The sequence below is a fragment of the Rutilus rutilus genome (assembly GCF_951802725.1).
Source record: "Rutilus rutilus genome assembly, chromosome: 11".
Taxonomy (NCBI): Eukaryota; Metazoa; Chordata; class Actinopteri; order Cypriniformes; family Leuciscidae; genus Rutilus; species Rutilus rutilus.
The window spans coordinates 42,408,302-42,426,732 of NC_140216.1; the positions used below are offsets into that span (position 1 = coordinate 42,408,302).

At 39.1% G+C, this 18,431-nt stretch overlaps 1 protein-coding gene across 5 annotated transcripts in view; it reads right to left on the reverse strand.

The window, feature by feature from the left end:
* Positions 1-18,431, reverse strand: part of akap9 (A kinase (PRKA) anchor protein 9) — a 129,921-nt gene that overhangs the window by 95,378 nt on the left and 16,112 nt on the right. For 3 of the 5 annotated variants that reach the window (XM_084424455.1, XM_084424457.1, XM_084424454.1), the window contains exons 2-6: positions 16,749-16,967; positions 11,510-11,554; positions 10,306-10,362; positions 7,768-7,929; positions 1,379-1,534 (exon numbers count right to left, since the gene is read on the reverse strand). In XM_084424455.1, the coding sequence (XP_084280581.1) occupies positions 1,379-1,534; positions 7,768-7,929; positions 10,306-10,362; positions 11,510-11,554; positions 16,749-16,967 (639 nt within the window). The remainder of the gene's footprint in view (positions 1-1,378; positions 1,535-7,767; positions 7,930-10,305; positions 10,363-11,509; positions 11,555-16,748; positions 16,968-18,431) is intronic. The other 2 variants (XM_084424458.1, XM_084424456.1) reach the window with 1 other exon arrangement.

An 18,431-nucleotide genomic window follows, 5' to 3' on the forward strand; every position in this document is an offset into this window, starting at 1 on the left:
GACAAATGTTATATCGATTTATTAATTTGTTTCAATAATAAAAATTACCAAACAAACATAGTTCTAGCTTTCAAAAAAAAAAAAAAAATTTCAGCTGGTGAATGATAAAAATCGACAGCCAATCAGAATCCATCCTGCTTTAAAGAGCTTGAGCATTTACAAAAACAGACGACATAATAAACGGAATGTTACTGTGCGTTAGTGTGGATGCTAATACAGTTATTGTTATAGTTTTCTTTTCAGTATAACTATCGTTATATTCATCGTTATAGTTAGTTATAATTATCGTTATAATTATTATAGCTATCGTTATATTTATCATTACTTACCGTTATTGTTATAACTATCGTTGTTAGATATAATCATTGTTATAATTAGCATTAGTTATCATGGTTGTCATTATAGTCTTCATTGAAGTTATCGTTATAGTTATTGATGTAGCTATTTTTATAGTTAGCACTGTAGCTACCGATATAGCCTTCGTTACAGTTATTGTTAGATTAGTTCTCATTATACTTCCCTTTATAGTTGCTGTTATAGTTATCACTATAGTCTTCGTTAAAATTACCGTTATCGTTATAGTTATCGATGTAGTTATTTTTATAATTATAATTAGTTATCATTATAGTTGAGATATAGTTACAATTATAGTATTTTTTTTAATAGTTATTGTCAGTCATCATTACAGATATTTTTAGAATTATAGTTAAAATTATAGTTATCGTTAGTTATTTTTAAAATTATCGTTACAGTTATTTTTAGAATTATCGTTAGTTATAGTTATCGTTAGTTATTTTTAGAATTATAATTAGTTATAGTTATCGTTAGTTATTTTTAGAATTATCGTTAGTTATAGTTATCGTTAGTTATTTTTAGAATTATCGTTAGTTATAGTTGGTTATTTTTAGAATTATCGTTACAGCTAGTTATCGTTAGTTATTTTTAGAATTATCGTTACAGCTAGTTATCGTTAGTTATTTTTAGAATTAGCGTTAGTTATAGTTACAATTATTTTTAGAATTATCGTTACAGCTAGTTATCGTTAGTTATTTTTAGAATTAGCGTTAGTTATAGTTATCGTTAGTTATTTTTAGAATTAGCGTTAGTTATAGTTATCGTTGGTTATTTTTAGAATTAACGTTAGTTATAGTTACAATTATTTTTAGAATTATCGTTACAGTTAATTATCGTTCGTTATTTTTAGAATTATCATTACGGTTATAGTTATTCTTAAAATTATCGTTACAGTTATAGTTATCATTATAGTTATCTGTAGTTACAGGCTGTTCTAAATAATAAGGCGATCATAAGGTGTTTTGTCCTCATGTAAAGCATCGCGCAGGACCCGTAGCGACGCGCGTCTGGTAGCGTCTGGTACCTGTTGGAACTGGACCTGCAGTTTCTGGCTCTGCTCGGTGAGCTGCAGGAACTCCCTCATCACCTCCTCCTTCTCGGCCCGCGCCTGCTGCATGTTAGCGGTGAGCTGCGTGATGATCTCGTCCCTGTGCTTCAGCGCCTCCTCGAACTCCGGCAGCTGTGGACACACGTTTACACACGACATGTCATTTCACCAACCCTGGACGCCTCTGGCAGCGTTTTCAGAACGAGTGACTGTGTAGCGAACTTAACTTGTGTGCAAATTTGGAATAACGCATATAAAAATAAAAATAAACTGCGTTTTCATGCAATGTGTTTAAAGGTGCAGTGTGTGATTTTTAGTGTCATCTAGTGGTGAGGTTGCGAATTGCACCCAACAGAAGTTACGGTGGTCGACAGGAAGTGATGTCGTCATCTGAGACAGCTTAGCCAGTTAATCAATGAGCTTTCTTTACAAAGATGAAGAAATTAGGTTTACTTTATTATTCAGTAAACTGATATGTTATTGCGAATATTATTGTCACTTGTTCATCACTGTGTCAGTGTTTTATTCGCTGACTTTAGCTAGCTTCTTATCATGAAGAACAACATAGTGACGAAACGCGTTTGTCCGCTCAGGGCCACTGTAGAAACATGTGGATGTAAGCGGACCCGCGGTGTGTGTAGAGAGAGATGCCTCATTCTAAGGTGATAAACACGTAACGGTTCATAATGTAAGCTCTTTATACTGAAAACATAGTTATGTTTATGATATTGCATTTCTGTCAACAGATCCTCCTAAATATTACACACTGCACCTTTAAGAAAACAAGATTCACACACGTTAAAAACATTGACAGCCAATCAGAATCCATCCTGCTTTAAAGAGCTCGATCCGACAAAAACTTCAGCAGCGCTTATAATGAACAGAGCGATATTGTGCACTGGTGTGAATGCTAATATAGTCTAGTATAGTTTTCATTATAGCTATTGGTCACGTCATTTCAGCAACCCTGGGCGTCTCTGACAACGAGCAGCGATGTTGTGGATTTGGAACAACACATTAAAAAAAAAAACATGTGAATAAAGCAGCGTTTTCATGCAATGTGTTTAAGAAAACAAAATCACTTTCTGGAAAATTGGTGCAAAATATCAGTAATAAAAGTAAGTTTCTCTCTAATCAGACTCTTTTTCCCTCCATCATGAATGAGTGTGTCTCAGAGCGTCAGACGAAACACAGCAAACGCGGTCACGTTCTCTGGCGTTCAGATGCTGGTGTTCGGGAACACACTCGTGTGTGTGAGACGCTTCTGGAGGGAATTACACCAAATCATTCTGATCACACACTTTGACTTTCAGAAACACCAAACCAACATTAGAGATGCTGCGATGCCATTGGTCCGTTACTCCAGTTATCCAATCACAGCTGACGCTGAGTCGCATGAGGTTAGAGGGATTTATTCGGTAAACGTGTTTCCATCGTAGTTTATGCGCATCTAATCAGATAAAAAATTATCTGTCTGAATTGAGCACTCACAGTTTTTATGCAATTTTTTTTAAATTAATGCACATCTTGTTTCAATCCAGCCATTTTTTGATTCCATTCCATTCTTTATGCAAAAAGCCCAAATTTTGCATATAAATAGGTGGATGGAAGCAAAGCTAGTCTTGGTTATTATGTTTTTGGACTGTTATGAAACCCTAACTGAAACACCTCCTCAGGTCTCGAACAGCAGGGGAGCGTCTACACTCAATGAAACACCTTCTCCTGCAGATTTACATGACAGAAAGTGACTTTCTTGGCAGCATAATAGAGTCAATGTCAAGAAGAAAGATCGGTGGCATTGTTGAAAGTCTCACGCAGAGAAAGAACCGAGACTCTACCAGGCATGAAAACAGGTCAGGGGTAAAAAAGGTGAGAAGGATGCGGGCATGCGGCATATATACCCCCCACCCCCCAAAAATGTAATGAGTGAGTAACACGTAAGAGTTAACTCGAACAGATGAAATTCTGACTTATTAATAGAATTGAATTATACTCCATAGTGATGAATGCCCCCCAAAAACCTGTAAGCTGCATTGGCATAGTATTACCAGTGTTTCTCACAGGACTTTTGGGTCACTGTGATGAGTGGACCTCTGGCACTCTAGGGGGGTTCGGGGGCATGCTCCCCCGTAAGAAAATTTTGTGCTTTTTAATGTTAAATTCATCAATCTGGTGCAAATTAAACAAAGAAAATTTCAAAACTCTTTTAGTTACAGTGTCTGTCTACATTACTGCTACAATAATAGTTATAATATTAATCCCATGATAGTAATAGCCATATATTGTAAAACAAATGCACTAAAAAATAGAGGAAACTTTCATAATTAGTTTTGTACTAATTTCTATACTTGAAAGAGTATATTTCTATACTTCACATTAAATATGTGATTGGGCTAGCCCAGTGTAAATCAAGAAAAGAACCAATGGGCCGCTGATCTACGTGTTTCATCGGGTGTCAGAGAAAAAAAACTATTTACTACTACTATTTATCACGCATTAAAAATGCCCCAAACCAGTCTAACCAGATAATCTGAAACAAGGACTGGTGAGCCGTTGTCCTGCCTCACTTCACAGATGCTGAGTGAAAGGAGAATTATAGAATGAAAGGATACTCATTTATATGCAGAGCCGGACAGTAACGGAGTACATTTACTTGAGTACAGTACTTAAGTACAATTTTGAGGGATCTGTACTTTACTCGAGTATCATTTTTGGGGAGTACTCATGACTTTACTCAAGTACATTTGAGAGGCAAATACTGTACTCTTTACTCCACTACATTTCTATCTATAACTGTGAGTACCCATTACTTCTTTAAAAAAAAAAAAAAAAAGAAACATCTCGGAAACCCTCAATTTGTTGTTTCCCTCTCAAATGTGATTGGATTGTGCAGGCACCACTGATTGGGACAGCCTATCAGCAATCACCTTCAGCTTTCCGCCAAAGTCACCTCCATGGTCAGATTTAGATAAGAGACGAAACCATGGACGAAACAATGAATGAAGACGCAGCAGGTCCATCCCGGGAGCAATATTTTTTTTCCCAGGATGGTAGGGGAAGACTCATGAATATTCATTAGGGAAGTCATCCCTGATTGGTCTTAACCCCAGTGACGGGTAGGTTTAGGGGTGGGGTTAGGGGTAGGTCATCAGACCAATCAGGGATGACTTCCCTAATGAATATTCATGAGTCTTCCCCTACCATCCTGGGAAAAAAAATATCGCATGGCCCCACCTCGCCTGACTATTTCAATTTTCTGAACAAGTTAATGATAGTTTTCGCTTCAAGTGTTTGCTTTGTTTACCAATGTAAGCACTGTGGCAGTAGTAATGCAATATTTAGATAATGTACTCTTGTACTCTTGATACTCAAGTACTTTTAAAAACAAGTACTTTAGTACTTTTACTTAAGTAGACATCTGACTGTAGTACTTTTACTTGTACTTGAGTAAAATTTAGCAAGGGGTATCTGTACTTTTACTCAAGTAATGAAGCTGTGTACTCTGTCCGCCTCTGTTTATATGACACTTTATTCATCAGGAGAACAGCTCGTTCCGCGCGTCATACGTCGTCCTTTCAGTTTCGGTTTTCAATCGATCAAGTTTTTTCACGTTCTCTCTATAAACCACCCCTTTCAATCCGATCGAAATTATTTGTAATAGAGCTGACACTTTAAGTTTTTAACGGGTTATGTACTTGTTATTAATGTTTTTTATGAAATATCTCTAGTGAATGCATTATCATATCACCGTTTTACCGCCATGCGAGCCACAAATTAAAGCTTGGCTGGCCACATGAGGCTCGCGAGCCGCGCAATGAATAACACTGCTTAACTGTTACTTGTTCCTGCTCACTCAGCGCTCACGGCGCCCGCGCCCGCTCGCGATATCATCTCGCCCACTTCTATGTCAAAATTAAAAATAATGACATTGGCAACATTGCTGTCTGTATCTGACAGGTCAGTTAACATCGTTAGCTAACTTACCTCAGGCTTGCTTTCCGACGTGCGGTTCTTTGATCGGCAGTGTGTCCAGTTGTCAGACTCACGGTGTAAAAGACTTTGAAAACATTTCTGCCCTAACGTTACTCTGACTCATATTGGCTGTCATGTTTCGGCATTAGGAATGATGATTGTTTTTTAAAGCTGCGAAGTTTATGGTAACTTTATAGGGGATAAATGCTGGCCTCGGCCTCGACCCCCCCACCCCCAATAAATATTTTCTCATCGGATCTGCACAAATCACGTAGGTGACCCTTTTAGGTTTTAAAACGGCGATTTTCGCCGAAAGGTGAGGAGTTTTCATGCCTGCTCTACGGAGTGAGATCTGCACTAATCACAGCGAGGTCACGCATCATCCATCAGACACTCATCTAGCGTGTCTCACAGCTAGAGTCCGGAATCGGATACTTGTTAAAAAATGTAAATTTCTTATAGAAATAACTTATAGATTCTTATAGATAACTTATAGATTCCCTTGTGAGCATTTCAATCTGACTTTAAGTCATTCAAGCGAGCGACTCACGCTGTTTTCAGGCGTGTGTGTATCAGTGTATTGGATCAGAGCTCTTAAAGTGACAGCAGCCTAATATTCCTGCCGTCTCTATAATAACACATAATGTATATTTTATTAATAAACTCTTTCTGTACCTGAAAATCTTAAAACACTGTTTATTTCAGTCGTATCTCTGTTCAGTTGTATCCATTTATTGCCATTGATAATTTTTTTATTTATACTTTTTTTAATTACTGAGTGTTTATTGTCTTTAATAATGCTTGAAGTTTATTTTAGTTTGGCTAGTTGTACTTCTATGGTATTTATAAACCTTTTTATTAGTTTTATGAGTTCTTCAGCCTGTTGATTTCTGCTCATGATATTCAACAATAAGACTAAACGTGAATGATGTCCACAGTGTTTTTCTTTTTTACCTTATTGGAATGGAAATAGTTATAATTCAAAGATGCCCAGCCCGACACACAGCACAGCTCTGTAAGGCCGCGATCACACAGAATGCGTGTTCTGCAGTGAGAGGCGTCTTTCTTAAATCGTTTTCTATTGGCAGTGAGTGTTTTGCGCGCTGTTTATGTGCCTCGCGGTTTAACCGCCCGCTGCGCCTCGCTGTGTTTTAGTAGGAGCCTCTGAGCGCCTGAAGTTAAAGTAAAATCATCTCTGAGCAGAAAAGCGCCTGACGTCATCACGTTTTTTCCCCACTGTCCAATCGAATGAATGGAGAGGCGGGGCTTCCGTTGTAGTGACGAAAGTTCACAGTTGCTTTGAACGTCCAGAGCAAGCGTGCCGCACAAGCCCTGAAAAGTGAAGCCAAAACGTCTCGATCGCCCCCCGGTGACTGGTCCTAGTATAGGTCATAAGCCCCGCCTCCACGTGTTATTCAACAGGACGTGAGACCAACTAAACAATTAAATTACAGTTCAAATATCTTTTTTCCAAAGGTGGTTTCTGTCATTTACTGTCATTTTTATCACGCTGATGTAAGTTCAAGTGTCTGTTTCAAAAATAAGTTGGTTTTTAGTTAGTTACGTGATGATATAAAAACGGTGGTGTGACGTCATGATTGACAGCTGTGATTGACAGGTTCTCTGAGCGAAGTAGTCACTGAAGCACCAACGGACATTTTTTTCGGGATCTTCGGAGGACTGAGGAGATTGTGTTTACTTTATTTTAACAAGCCTCTTGTCGTACTGCAATACATTTTTTTAAAAGTGCAGGGAGAGTGCATTCTGCGAGAGTGAGGGCGGAGCGTTGATTTCGCGGCTTTACTTCCTGCTCACTACTGCGCAGGTCTGGTCCCGAGATCGCTACTGCACAGACTCAAGTTCCAAGATGTCAGCGCCATATCGGGACACTGGCGGCTTCACTTCTCACCAGCGGAAGAGAACGAAGGGGCGTCGTCCATTTTTTTTTACAGTCTATGGTCCAGAGAGTGTGATGATGGAAGAAGAACTTGTAGAGAAATTTTCGTTACCAGGAGCTTAACGACTTCACGAACCGCAACTACCCCAATGTTAACAGAAAGTTAATAAAGTTAATAAAAAGCTAATAAGACAGTTTACTTAACAGCAAACCAAAGGTTCTAGAGCGCTCGCGCCACAATCCTGGATTAGACTGACAGGACAGCTGATTCGGGTGGTTGCCTAGCAACAAAAAACGCACTTGAACACGGTATGTCCAGTATTTCTCACCCATCAGCTCTGGACATCAATTGCTTTCTCAGAAGTATTTTTAATTTTCGAAATACTTTATTTTAATACTCGAAATTCGGTGCGACTCACATTTTCAAACCTGAAAAACCCATTGTGTGTGATCAGGGCCTAAAACCAGGAGTCCTGGACGGGACGAGTACACGCACCTGCTGGCCTCCTTCGGCCCCGAACGCTCTCCTGATCTCCTCCAGCTCGCGGCTCAGCTCTTCGATGGCCATGCTCTTAGCAGCCAACTCGTCCTCCATGACCTGGATCTGACTCTGAGACTCAGGCTCCATCTGTGCTTCAGACTGAGCGAGATCCTCTTCCTGTGGGAGAAACCAGAACCAGAGCAGAGTCACAACCACAACCAGATCCAGAACCAGATCCAGATCCAGATCCAGATCCAGAACCAGAACCAGATCCAGAACCAGATCCAGATCCAGATCCAGATCCAGAACCAGATCCAGAACCAGAACCAGAACCAGATCCAGATCCAGAACCACTCATTAAACACCCTTTATACCCAGTGGTGCCGGAGCTCGGTCAGGAGAATCTGGGAAACTTCTACTGAATCTCAGGGTTATTATAGTTAACTAAAACATTTTTGTTAATTGAAACTAAAATGTCAATTGAAATAAAATAAAATATAATAATAAAAAAAAAAATGTATTTAGTAAACTTACTTTTCAAATGAATCACAGGGCTATAATAGTTTTAAACAATCTTAAACTTAATTTATTTCAATTTATTTTTCAGCTTTTTTTATTTTTATTTAGAAAGATCAATTATTAAATTGTTATTAAAACAAATATCATTTATTTAATTTTTGAATCACAAAACAAACTATTAAATGTAACTTTTGTTATTTTAGCATTTTTTTGCGCAAATGTTTTCATTTAAAATGAATTTACACATGCTCGTGCTTAAATAAAGAACAATCCGAAAACAATGAAATAAATAAAATAAATAATAAACAAATAAAATGAGCGCAAACAAATGCTAAAATGAAAGAAATAAAGATACAATACATTTTATTTGGTGATTTAACAATTAACTGAATGATTTTTGTTTAAATAATAATACATAATTAAATGTTTATTTAATAATCTATTTGACTATTTCAACATTTATTTAATGATTTAATTTTGAGTAATTTGACCCTCCATATTGATGTACTAAAATAAAAACTAAAACCTTAACAGCGATTAAAACAAAAATTAAAATTGAAAACTACAAATTAATTCAAAATAAAAATCTATTAATACTAAATATTATAATACATATTTACAATAAAAACTATAATAATGTCTTAAAGTTAAAAAAACTTCTGAATTCTCTTTTCTGTATTCTAGTCCCTTTCCTGTCGATAGTTTAAGGCCGTGTCCAGCGATATCTTTCCTAAGGCAAGCGTACTTTTCCAATTGGTCTGAATGGGAGCGCCACATATTTACAAACGCCAGAAGATTTGAAACAAATGTTAAACTGTGGGTAAAACGCAGCGCTCATCACTGTCGTCCAATCACAGTGGAGGAAGGGCGGGGCAAACACCACAGCGACCAATCACCACATCCCACGTGTAAAACAGCAACAGATGACAAGCTCTTTTAGGCTAGTGACAATGACCTCGCCTAGAAATCTAGACGCACCCTAGCGGCAGCAACATTTATTTAGCTTCCAGGGCAGTCTAGCAACTCTCCGTTGACTTTTTGAGCTGGAAAAAACAAACTCAGGTCAGGCCAATCACATCGTGTATAGAGTCGGTGGGCGGGCTTAACATAATGACGGCAGAGTCGTGACGGTTCTGCCCGTGTTCGCTGCTACTTGAAAACAAAGAATGGCTGATGACGAACAGCAGTCTTTCGAATCGGCTTTGGCCGCGACTCTGGGGGACTCGGAGTTAAGCTTTTCTTTGAGAAAAGAGCAAAGAACGGCACTAAAGTCAAGTCTTAAAACAGGAAGATGTGTTCGTAGTTTTGCCGGCCAGACATGGCAAAAGTTTAATCTATCAACTAACGTTAGCTCCGCTGTTGGGGAAACGCTCTGGTTGGTTGAAGCGCTGTCCTATTGCGTGCAGAGGGAATCTGAAAGACAGCCATTTATCCCGCCCCTCGGATTGAGCCGTGTCTATGGAGAGTTGCCAGACCCAAACATCTTGATGTAGGAGGCTAGCCAGGCTAACAATGACCCCGAATTTTTTGAGAAATTCCCCCAAAAAATTTACAACTTTTTTTTTTATCTCTAAAGCTAAAGCACTTTTTGACTCTTTGTCACTAGCCTATTTACAGTGTATCGACATTTTTATATTCAGAAACAAACTATCTGCGAAATCAGATGCTAGTAACACTTTCATAGCAGCCAAAGTGTCTCAAACGCCAGGACATTTTCAGAAGAGCGTCTGTCGCTTTGCTGGACTCGAGGCCTTATTCCCTGTCAAAGCATTTCCACACGCTCTCCTCCACCAATATAATATACACCCAACAAAATGCCAAGCAGCTCGTAATCTGAGTGAGCGCGGTTAACATGGCACAGAACGCCCGAGCATTAGCATCTCCCCAGCATTAGCATCTCCCCAGCATTAGCATCTCCCCAGCATTAGCATCTCCCCAGCATTAGCATCTCCCCAGCTGAGCTGAATAGGGGATGATGTGAGGTTAGTGTGTTAGAAGAGCAGAAGAGAGCGATGCAGTGAGGATCTACTGTACCCCGATCACACAGGACCATGGCACATCACTGTCTGTCCTCTCCTGGAAACCATTCACCTGTCCGTTCACAACATCACACATGAAAGAGTGCACACACACATCACAGCACAAAACATGACATCATTTACCCGTAAATTAATCACATTTGCCCTTCGGATACTGTAACGTGTGCAGAGGTGTCGCTTCGAGCGGCTCTGTAATGCTCATTATTCTCAGTGCGCACTCTTAGCAGATTCAGTGTTTTCCTGTATTATATTTCTGTAATAGAAGCATTTTTTATTTAATTATTTAACCTTATTTTAACTTATTTCATTCTAGATTTGTACTTTTTCAAGAAAAAGTCACTACAACGTATACAACCATGTATGAAATGTTAATGAAATGAAAATAATGTCACAGTCCAACAAATCCTAATGTATAAAAACAATACATATAACTAATATATAAATAAATAAAATAGTTTTGTATTGATAATTGAGGAGAATGTGCTTGATAAAAAAATAAATACAATTAATTAATTAATTGGATAACAGGAGAACTTTTTTTATTCCTAATTAAATATTGATAATTGAGGAGAAAATATGCTTGTAGAAAATAAATTAATACATAAGTAAATGAATATAGTTTTTGTATTGGTAATTTGAGGATAAATGTGCTTAAAGAAAATAAATAAATAAATAAATAAATAAATAAATAAATAAATAAATAAATAAATAAATAAAGTTTGGATAATTGGAGGAAATGTGCTAAAAAAATTAAATAGTTAAATAGATAGAACAGAACTAGCATTATTAATATTATTATTATTAATTTTAATAATGTGTATATTATCCATTATTCATATTCTAACATGTACTGTGTTCATCTGGTTATGGATTAAGCTGTTTTCAGCCACAGATCAGCTTCGGTCTGTCAAACTTTACTCTCTTCAAGGTCTTCATACATTTCAGGCTGGATTTTCAGCCTTCACTGCCTGGCAACCACAGGTCACATGATCACATGATGCATGAGCACAAGAGCAAGGTTTCTGCATCATGAGCCGTCCACAAGCACAGTTTCATCCCACGAGTCATTAACACAACAAACCTGACTCACTCCACCTGAGAATAACACACGCACACACACACACACACACACACACACACACACACACACACACACACACACACACACACACTGGGGGATGAAGTGCAGCGGATCCTACCTCAGACGAGCAGTCCTCAGCCGTCGTGGAGACTTCACTCTCGGGCTGGAGAAAGAAAACAAAATGAGGTCACATACGCAATTAAGTGCACGTAATTGAGTCTTCGGTGTTAGTGGGTCACTCATCAAGACCGACACGGTTTTAAACAACAGCCATCCTGGAATGAAAGCAAAGGATGTGAAAGAAACGCACCATATCAGAGACCAGACACGGTCCTCAGCGTGGCTTTAGGTGCAGACGCATGACTGGCCATGGCGGCCCGTCGCTCTCGTTAGCTTTAGTGGGGCTCGCGGCTAATTACACTGATGCATGAGCGACTGACCTACATCCAGCGTAATCTAGAGACGCGTCCGGCTCAGAGTAACCCAACAGAACCGCTATATGTGTGCGATACACTAATACTGGAGAGGTGGAACAATTACAACAGATCATCTAGTATGAGGTTAATGATGTTAATGACTAGTGGTGGACTGATCAAACTAAGAGAGTGTGACCATTTACATACAATTTAATATTATTTAATGATAGCATAATGAGACCAAGTTTAATATAAATCTGGCCGTTTTATTGGTTATAGATTTCCATTAAAATATTAAGATAATAATCAGAAGTGAGCATCAGATCATCATATTAGAGTGATTTCTGAAGGATCATGTGACACTGAAGACTGGAGTAATGATGCTGAACATTCAGCTTTGATCACAGGAATACATTACTCTTTACTGTATATTCACATAGAGAACAGCTGATTTACATTATAATAATATTTCACAGTTTTTACTGTATTTTTGATTAAATAAATGCATTGGAAAGCAGAAATCGCCCCCATTTGTAGTGGTGTCCGAAACCACAGTGGACATTATCGAGTGCACTCATTCAATCCCACAATGCACCGCAATAACAGTATTACAACAGATCTACACTCAACGGCGAGAGAATACCCATAATGCACCGTTGCTGAGTATGTTCTCCTTAAAACTGCAGTGAACCAAAGACAGTCTCAAACACACGCTGGTGTTTCTGACGTCACAAACTACCTTGTAACCAATCAGATCAACGTGTGATCGTCAACCAGTGGATCTCTAAGCTGAGGGAGTGAGTGGAGGCGGGGCTCATTTGCATATTCATATAACGGCGCACACTGGAAAAATGTTTAAAAATGTCGTTTTGGTGATCAGAGATGAGTTTTAAGGGATAAAATGATTGACTACAGGGGGACTTTAAATAAAAGTGTTTGTTTGCGCCGAAGGTTTAGTTTTTCTACATCTTTTAACTTTTAGTTTTACAAATCATCACATTAAAGTGTACATTCAGAGCTCTGAAGTGCTGGAAAAAGTGTGAAGCACTCGAAAGTCCTTGAAAAGGCTGTACGAACCCTGAGAAGAATAATGTGAAAACATTTCTGCCACAATACCATGGTTACAGCCAGATTTACTACGGTAAGCCCATGGTGAATGTTGGTGATTTGTGAACTGAAAAGCCTTCTATAACGTGTTTAATCATTGCACAATGTTTCTACTGGTTTCCCTGTTAGCGCTGTCTGATCTGATACAGGAATGCTCCAAATCTGCGATGTTATTAATACGGAGGCGAATATGAACACGGTGTCCGGTGTTCTGTGATCGAGATCGGCTTGAGGAAACCTGTTTTTAACATTGCTCCGAGAGATGCTAAACGGGCCGCGCTGCGCGGCTCAAACGGGAAGCGCGGTTTGGTTCAGCTTTCGTTCCGTTTGCCGTCTAATGTTTCTCGTATGCACCAGAAATGGCAGCTCTTATCAGTTGGGAACGTCTAACAAAACTCAGTCGCGGTGGCAGGAAAGAAGGTCCATAAACCTGAGCATCCGGTCGCAGTCTGGAAGCCTGTACTAGTCAGAAGTGTCTGGTAATGTGCGGCACACTTAAACCCATCAGACATGCATATTCACCGTAACTATAGTTTAATTTCTCTGGTCTGCAGTGCTTTTACTCTGTCAGATTTCAGCACAATCACAAGCGTTGTTTCCATGGCAACCGCCGCAGTTGCACGGCCACTCGAAACTTTGCCGTGGTAATTTAAATAATGTACACTTGGTCAACTACATATTGCACTATTTTTTCTCCTTGGAAAGACGTGGAGACGGTGCCGTCGGAGTTACATAAGGAAACTCAATCAGAGGAGTCCTGCGAGACTGTGCCTGTGTTTAAGAGGATTGTTTTTTAATTCAAACATGAGACGGAGCCGCATCACCACCGCTAGTTTCCTGGAGAAACCAGTGTCGATGAAGCACACGGTGCATTCAGAGCCGAGAGAATAGAGAGAGAAGTGCTGCTATTTTGCTGCAAGGACACTGGATCACACACACACACACACACACACACACACACACACACACACACACACACACACACTTAACCAGTTCAAACGCAGTTGTCTGTTGCCTGGGCAACCACTAATTTCACACTCATCTGTAACTACAAATCTGGCCTAAACCTGCCAGGCTTTAAAAACATCTACGCATTTATAATCGCATTCATTTATCATAAGAGCTGCGAAGAAAAACATTCTGTGTACATAATATACATATACATTTACATACATACATATATATATACCGTTCAGAAGTTTGGGGTCAGTAAGATTGTTTTAATGTTTTTAAAAGAAGTCTCTTCTGCTCACCAAGGCTGTGTTTATTTGATAAAAAACTATTTAAAAAAAAAACAGTAATATTGTGAAATATTATCACAATTTACATTTACATTTACAATTTAAAATGACTTTTCTATTTTAATATATTTTAAAGTGTAATGTATTCCTGTGATCAAAGCTGAATGTTCAGCATCATTACTCCAGTCTTCAGTGTCACATGATCCTTCACAAATCACTTTAATGGCGCTTTTCCATTACCAGTACCAGCTCGACTCGACTCGCCTCGACTCAGCTCGGCTCGGCTCGCTTTTCGCTCCGTTTTCCATTGCAGATAGTACCTCCACAATAGTACTTGGACGTCATAGCGACGCCGCAGGAAACTGCCGTGACTTAATCTTTTACGCGAGACGCACCCGCTACCCACACACACAGGGCAAAGGAGGAAATCGAGTGTATGCTGTTTTTGTTTTTGCTGTTTTTTATTCAGGATACTGCGTCTGGCGCGTGCAATGATGACGCAGTGAATAGTGACGATTCTCTCTGACCAATCAGCAGTCTGCCGTGTTTTCACGTCACATTTTAGTATCGCCTCAGCTCGCCTCAGCTCGCTTAGAACCTCGCCGGAGGTGGTACGAAAAAAAGTACCTGGAAGCTGGTACAGGTACAACTTTTACCCAGTGGAAAACCAAACAGAGCCGAGCCGAGGCGAGCTGGTACTGTGTAGTGGAAAAGCGCCTAAATATGATGATTTGATGCTCAAGAAACATTTATGATTATTATCAATGTTGAAAACAGTTTTTTACATTTTTATTTCATGATGCTATGATGAATAGAAAGTTCGAAAGAACAGCATTTATCTGAAATCTAAAGCTTCTGTAACATTAAACACTAGCGTTCAGGAGTTTGGGGTCAGTAAGAATTATAATTTTATTTTGGGGGGAAAGAAATTAAATAAATCAATACTTTTATTCATCAAGGATGAGTTAAACTGATCAAAGTGACAGTAAAGACATTTATAATGTTAAATATTCTATTTTAAATAAATGCTGTTCTTTTGAACTTTCTATTCATCAAAGAATTTTGAAAAGAATTTGTCCACAACTGTTTTCAACACTGATAATAATCATAAATGTTTCTTGAGCATCAAATCCTCATATTAGAGTGATTTGTGAAGGATCATGTGACACTGAAGACTGGAGTAATGATGCTGAACATTCAGCTTTGATCACAGGATATAAATTACAATTTAAAATATATTACAATAGAAAACAGTCATTTTAAATTGTCATAATATTTCACAATATTACTGTTTTTTTTATTCTTTTTTATCAAATAAATGCAGCCTTGGAGAGCAGAAGATATATATTTATATTTTTCATGTTTAATTGCACACTTATCCTGACTTATCTGCATAACACGCTGATTGTGTCATCTTTTGCTATATCCAGCAAAGTAAACAGATTTTGAAGGATGATTCTTACAAAACTGTTTTTCCTGCAAAAGCTGATCTCAGGGTAAATGTGTCTTTCCAGAGGAGGACACTTGGAGACTCCAGAAGGAGTCCATAAAATTCATACATTTACACACACCAAAGCATGTCACGCAATCGCCTTTGCCTTGATTTTAATCGTCATCCGTCAAAACATTCCTAGCGAAACGCTGGTTTGCTTCGTCCAGCCGAGAACCGTAGTTTGCGTTTCATCTGGCCACAAAATAGTCACCAAATACAGAAACATGTTCTAAAACAGGGCAGTAAACTTCGTGATATGAGACATGACTCCGGCCACTAGGGGGAGGAGCCCGCTGAAAGGGTTTAAAGCACAGTTTCCATGGTAACGCAATGTCATATTTCAAAAAGGTTCTCACAGAATTAATAAATGAGTGTTTAAGCTTTCGAATGATACCCAATTTACTCACTTTTGCAATAAACAAAAACACTGACAGTTAAAGTCCCCCTGTGGTGAAAAGCAAGTTTTTAATGTTGTTTATGTGTCTATGTGGTGTTTTTAATATGCTTTATGTGTAAGTTCATAAGTCGACACCATTGCTGAGTATTTCCTCCTTAAAACTGCAGTGAACCAAAGACAGTCTCAAAAACACGCTTTGAAATCGCTGGTGTTTCTGACGTCACAAACTACCTTGTAACCAATCAGATCAACGTGTGATCGTCAACCAGTGGATCTCTGAGCTGAGCGAGTGAGTGGAGGCGGGGCTCATTTGCATATTCATAGAGCCACGAATACTAAATGAGGCGAGGGTGTCGAGTTACACTCAAGATATTTTAAGGCATGAAAAACTTTTAAGTATGTCATTTTGGTGATCAGAGATGAGTTTTAAGGGATAAATGATTGACTACAGGGGGATTTTAACAGGTTAAAGAGGGCAAATAAAACAGCTGCAACAAACTGCATTTGAACTGAACGTGTGTGTGTTAAAGTCAGTGTGCAAAACGGCCCATGTCATGTAAACATCTTAATCTGAGTGGCTCACTACTGAATACATGTAGTAATAAAACTTCAGGCGTACATGTAAACGTCACCAGTGATCATGTGTTCTCTGTGTGAATAAAAGAGTAATGGTAATAACCGCGATGCTGATCTCCTCGGCTCACCTCTATGGTGTAGGTCTGGTCATGTGTGACGGTTTCTCCGCTGCGCAGGGTCTTCGAGAGGGAAAACACAGTGTTCTGATCTCCCGTCTGCTCGTCTCCCTCATCCCGGCTCTGCTCCTCTCTCAGACGCTCCTCTACGTCAGACTCAGGCTTCTTTCTCTTCTTCTTCTGCTTCTTCTGGCCATCGGATTGAGCCTTCCTCTGCCGGTACTCGGCCAGCTGTTAGAGACGAGACACAAACACACACTCATGAGCCACAAAAACACACACACACCAATCGCACGATTATTCAAAAACCGGTAAAAAGACCCACGGTAAAGCGACACAGTTTTGTGAAGTTGAGGCGAATCATGACTGTTGATCAACACCGTAACCTTCAGCGTTCTGTCATGGCAAATCCTCTGCTTTAACAGGATTAGCACCACAGACGTGCATTAAGACGGACATCTGTTTCGGCAATATGCGAGCGGATACGGTGACATCTTTCTGTTCATCACTCATTTGAAGCATAACTGGTGTTTGAGAGGGAGTAAGAGCTGGAGAACATAAACATGCACATCAGGATCGCATGAGTCGTGATGCTTGTGCTGGAAGCGGGATCAGGACTCCCGGCACTGAGGTTCGTGTCACCTGAGCAGCTCACCTGATTACCTTACTGACCCAAATACTCAACCTCAAGATCCTGTACAGCTTAATTCAGGAAGACAGAATATTTACTTTCTTAAGTGTCTCTGATTATCCAACGGTCGACATGCATTCCCTAGGACAGGGGTTTTCAAACTTTTTGTGTGTGTGGACCACTATTTGTAATCAAGAATTTTCGCGGACCACCTCATAATACACATAATAAAATATGTCTACAGAGTCCTACCTGAATTAATCTGCTCCTCTAAATAGGCTTACTAGCTCTAAAACTATCATTGGTCATCACATCAGTACAACAGAATTGTTAAAAGAAAGTTTACTGCACACAACGGCTGCCACATATTTAATTTATTTACTCAAGCGCCCGAGGGCATAATCAGGTTCATTTGAACAACAGGCTTATTTCCATAGCAATGGAGTATGAAATCTATACAGTAATAAGAACACTGGAATATAGTCAACATTTCAAAACCTTTGGCGATTTTAGGGGATTATTAATCTTCAGTTTTACAAGTCCTCAAAAAGTGAGTTTGTCCACTTAACAGCACATCCGCAAAACATTTCAGAAACGCGAGATCAAGAAACTAACTGGAAATTAAAATAATAACAGGCCTTATTCATTCCATTTATAAACATTTCGTTTCATATAAACTGCCTATGCCTAACTGTGCGTTTCTCACCGGACGCGAGCGCGTCAAATTCAAAAAAGGATCATATGTCAAATTCGCGCCTGCCGCGTCTAGTGATACGCTTGACCACTTTGTATCAATTCCCGCGTCAAAACAAAAGTTTGAAGCGAAATTTCGTCCGGTGTGAACGCACCATTAAAGGCTGTGCGTGTGATGTGATAATGAGAACATATTTGCCTCTGCCCTTTTCTCTTCAGAGAACCTGTTGCTATCCACCGAACCAATGTTGTGGTTCTAACGGCACGAACTTGAATGTCACGGCCGAACACCACTAGGCTATTTTAGTAATCACACAATAACTTGACAATTTATTTAAAATGTTATATCAATATAGGCCTACATATTCTTT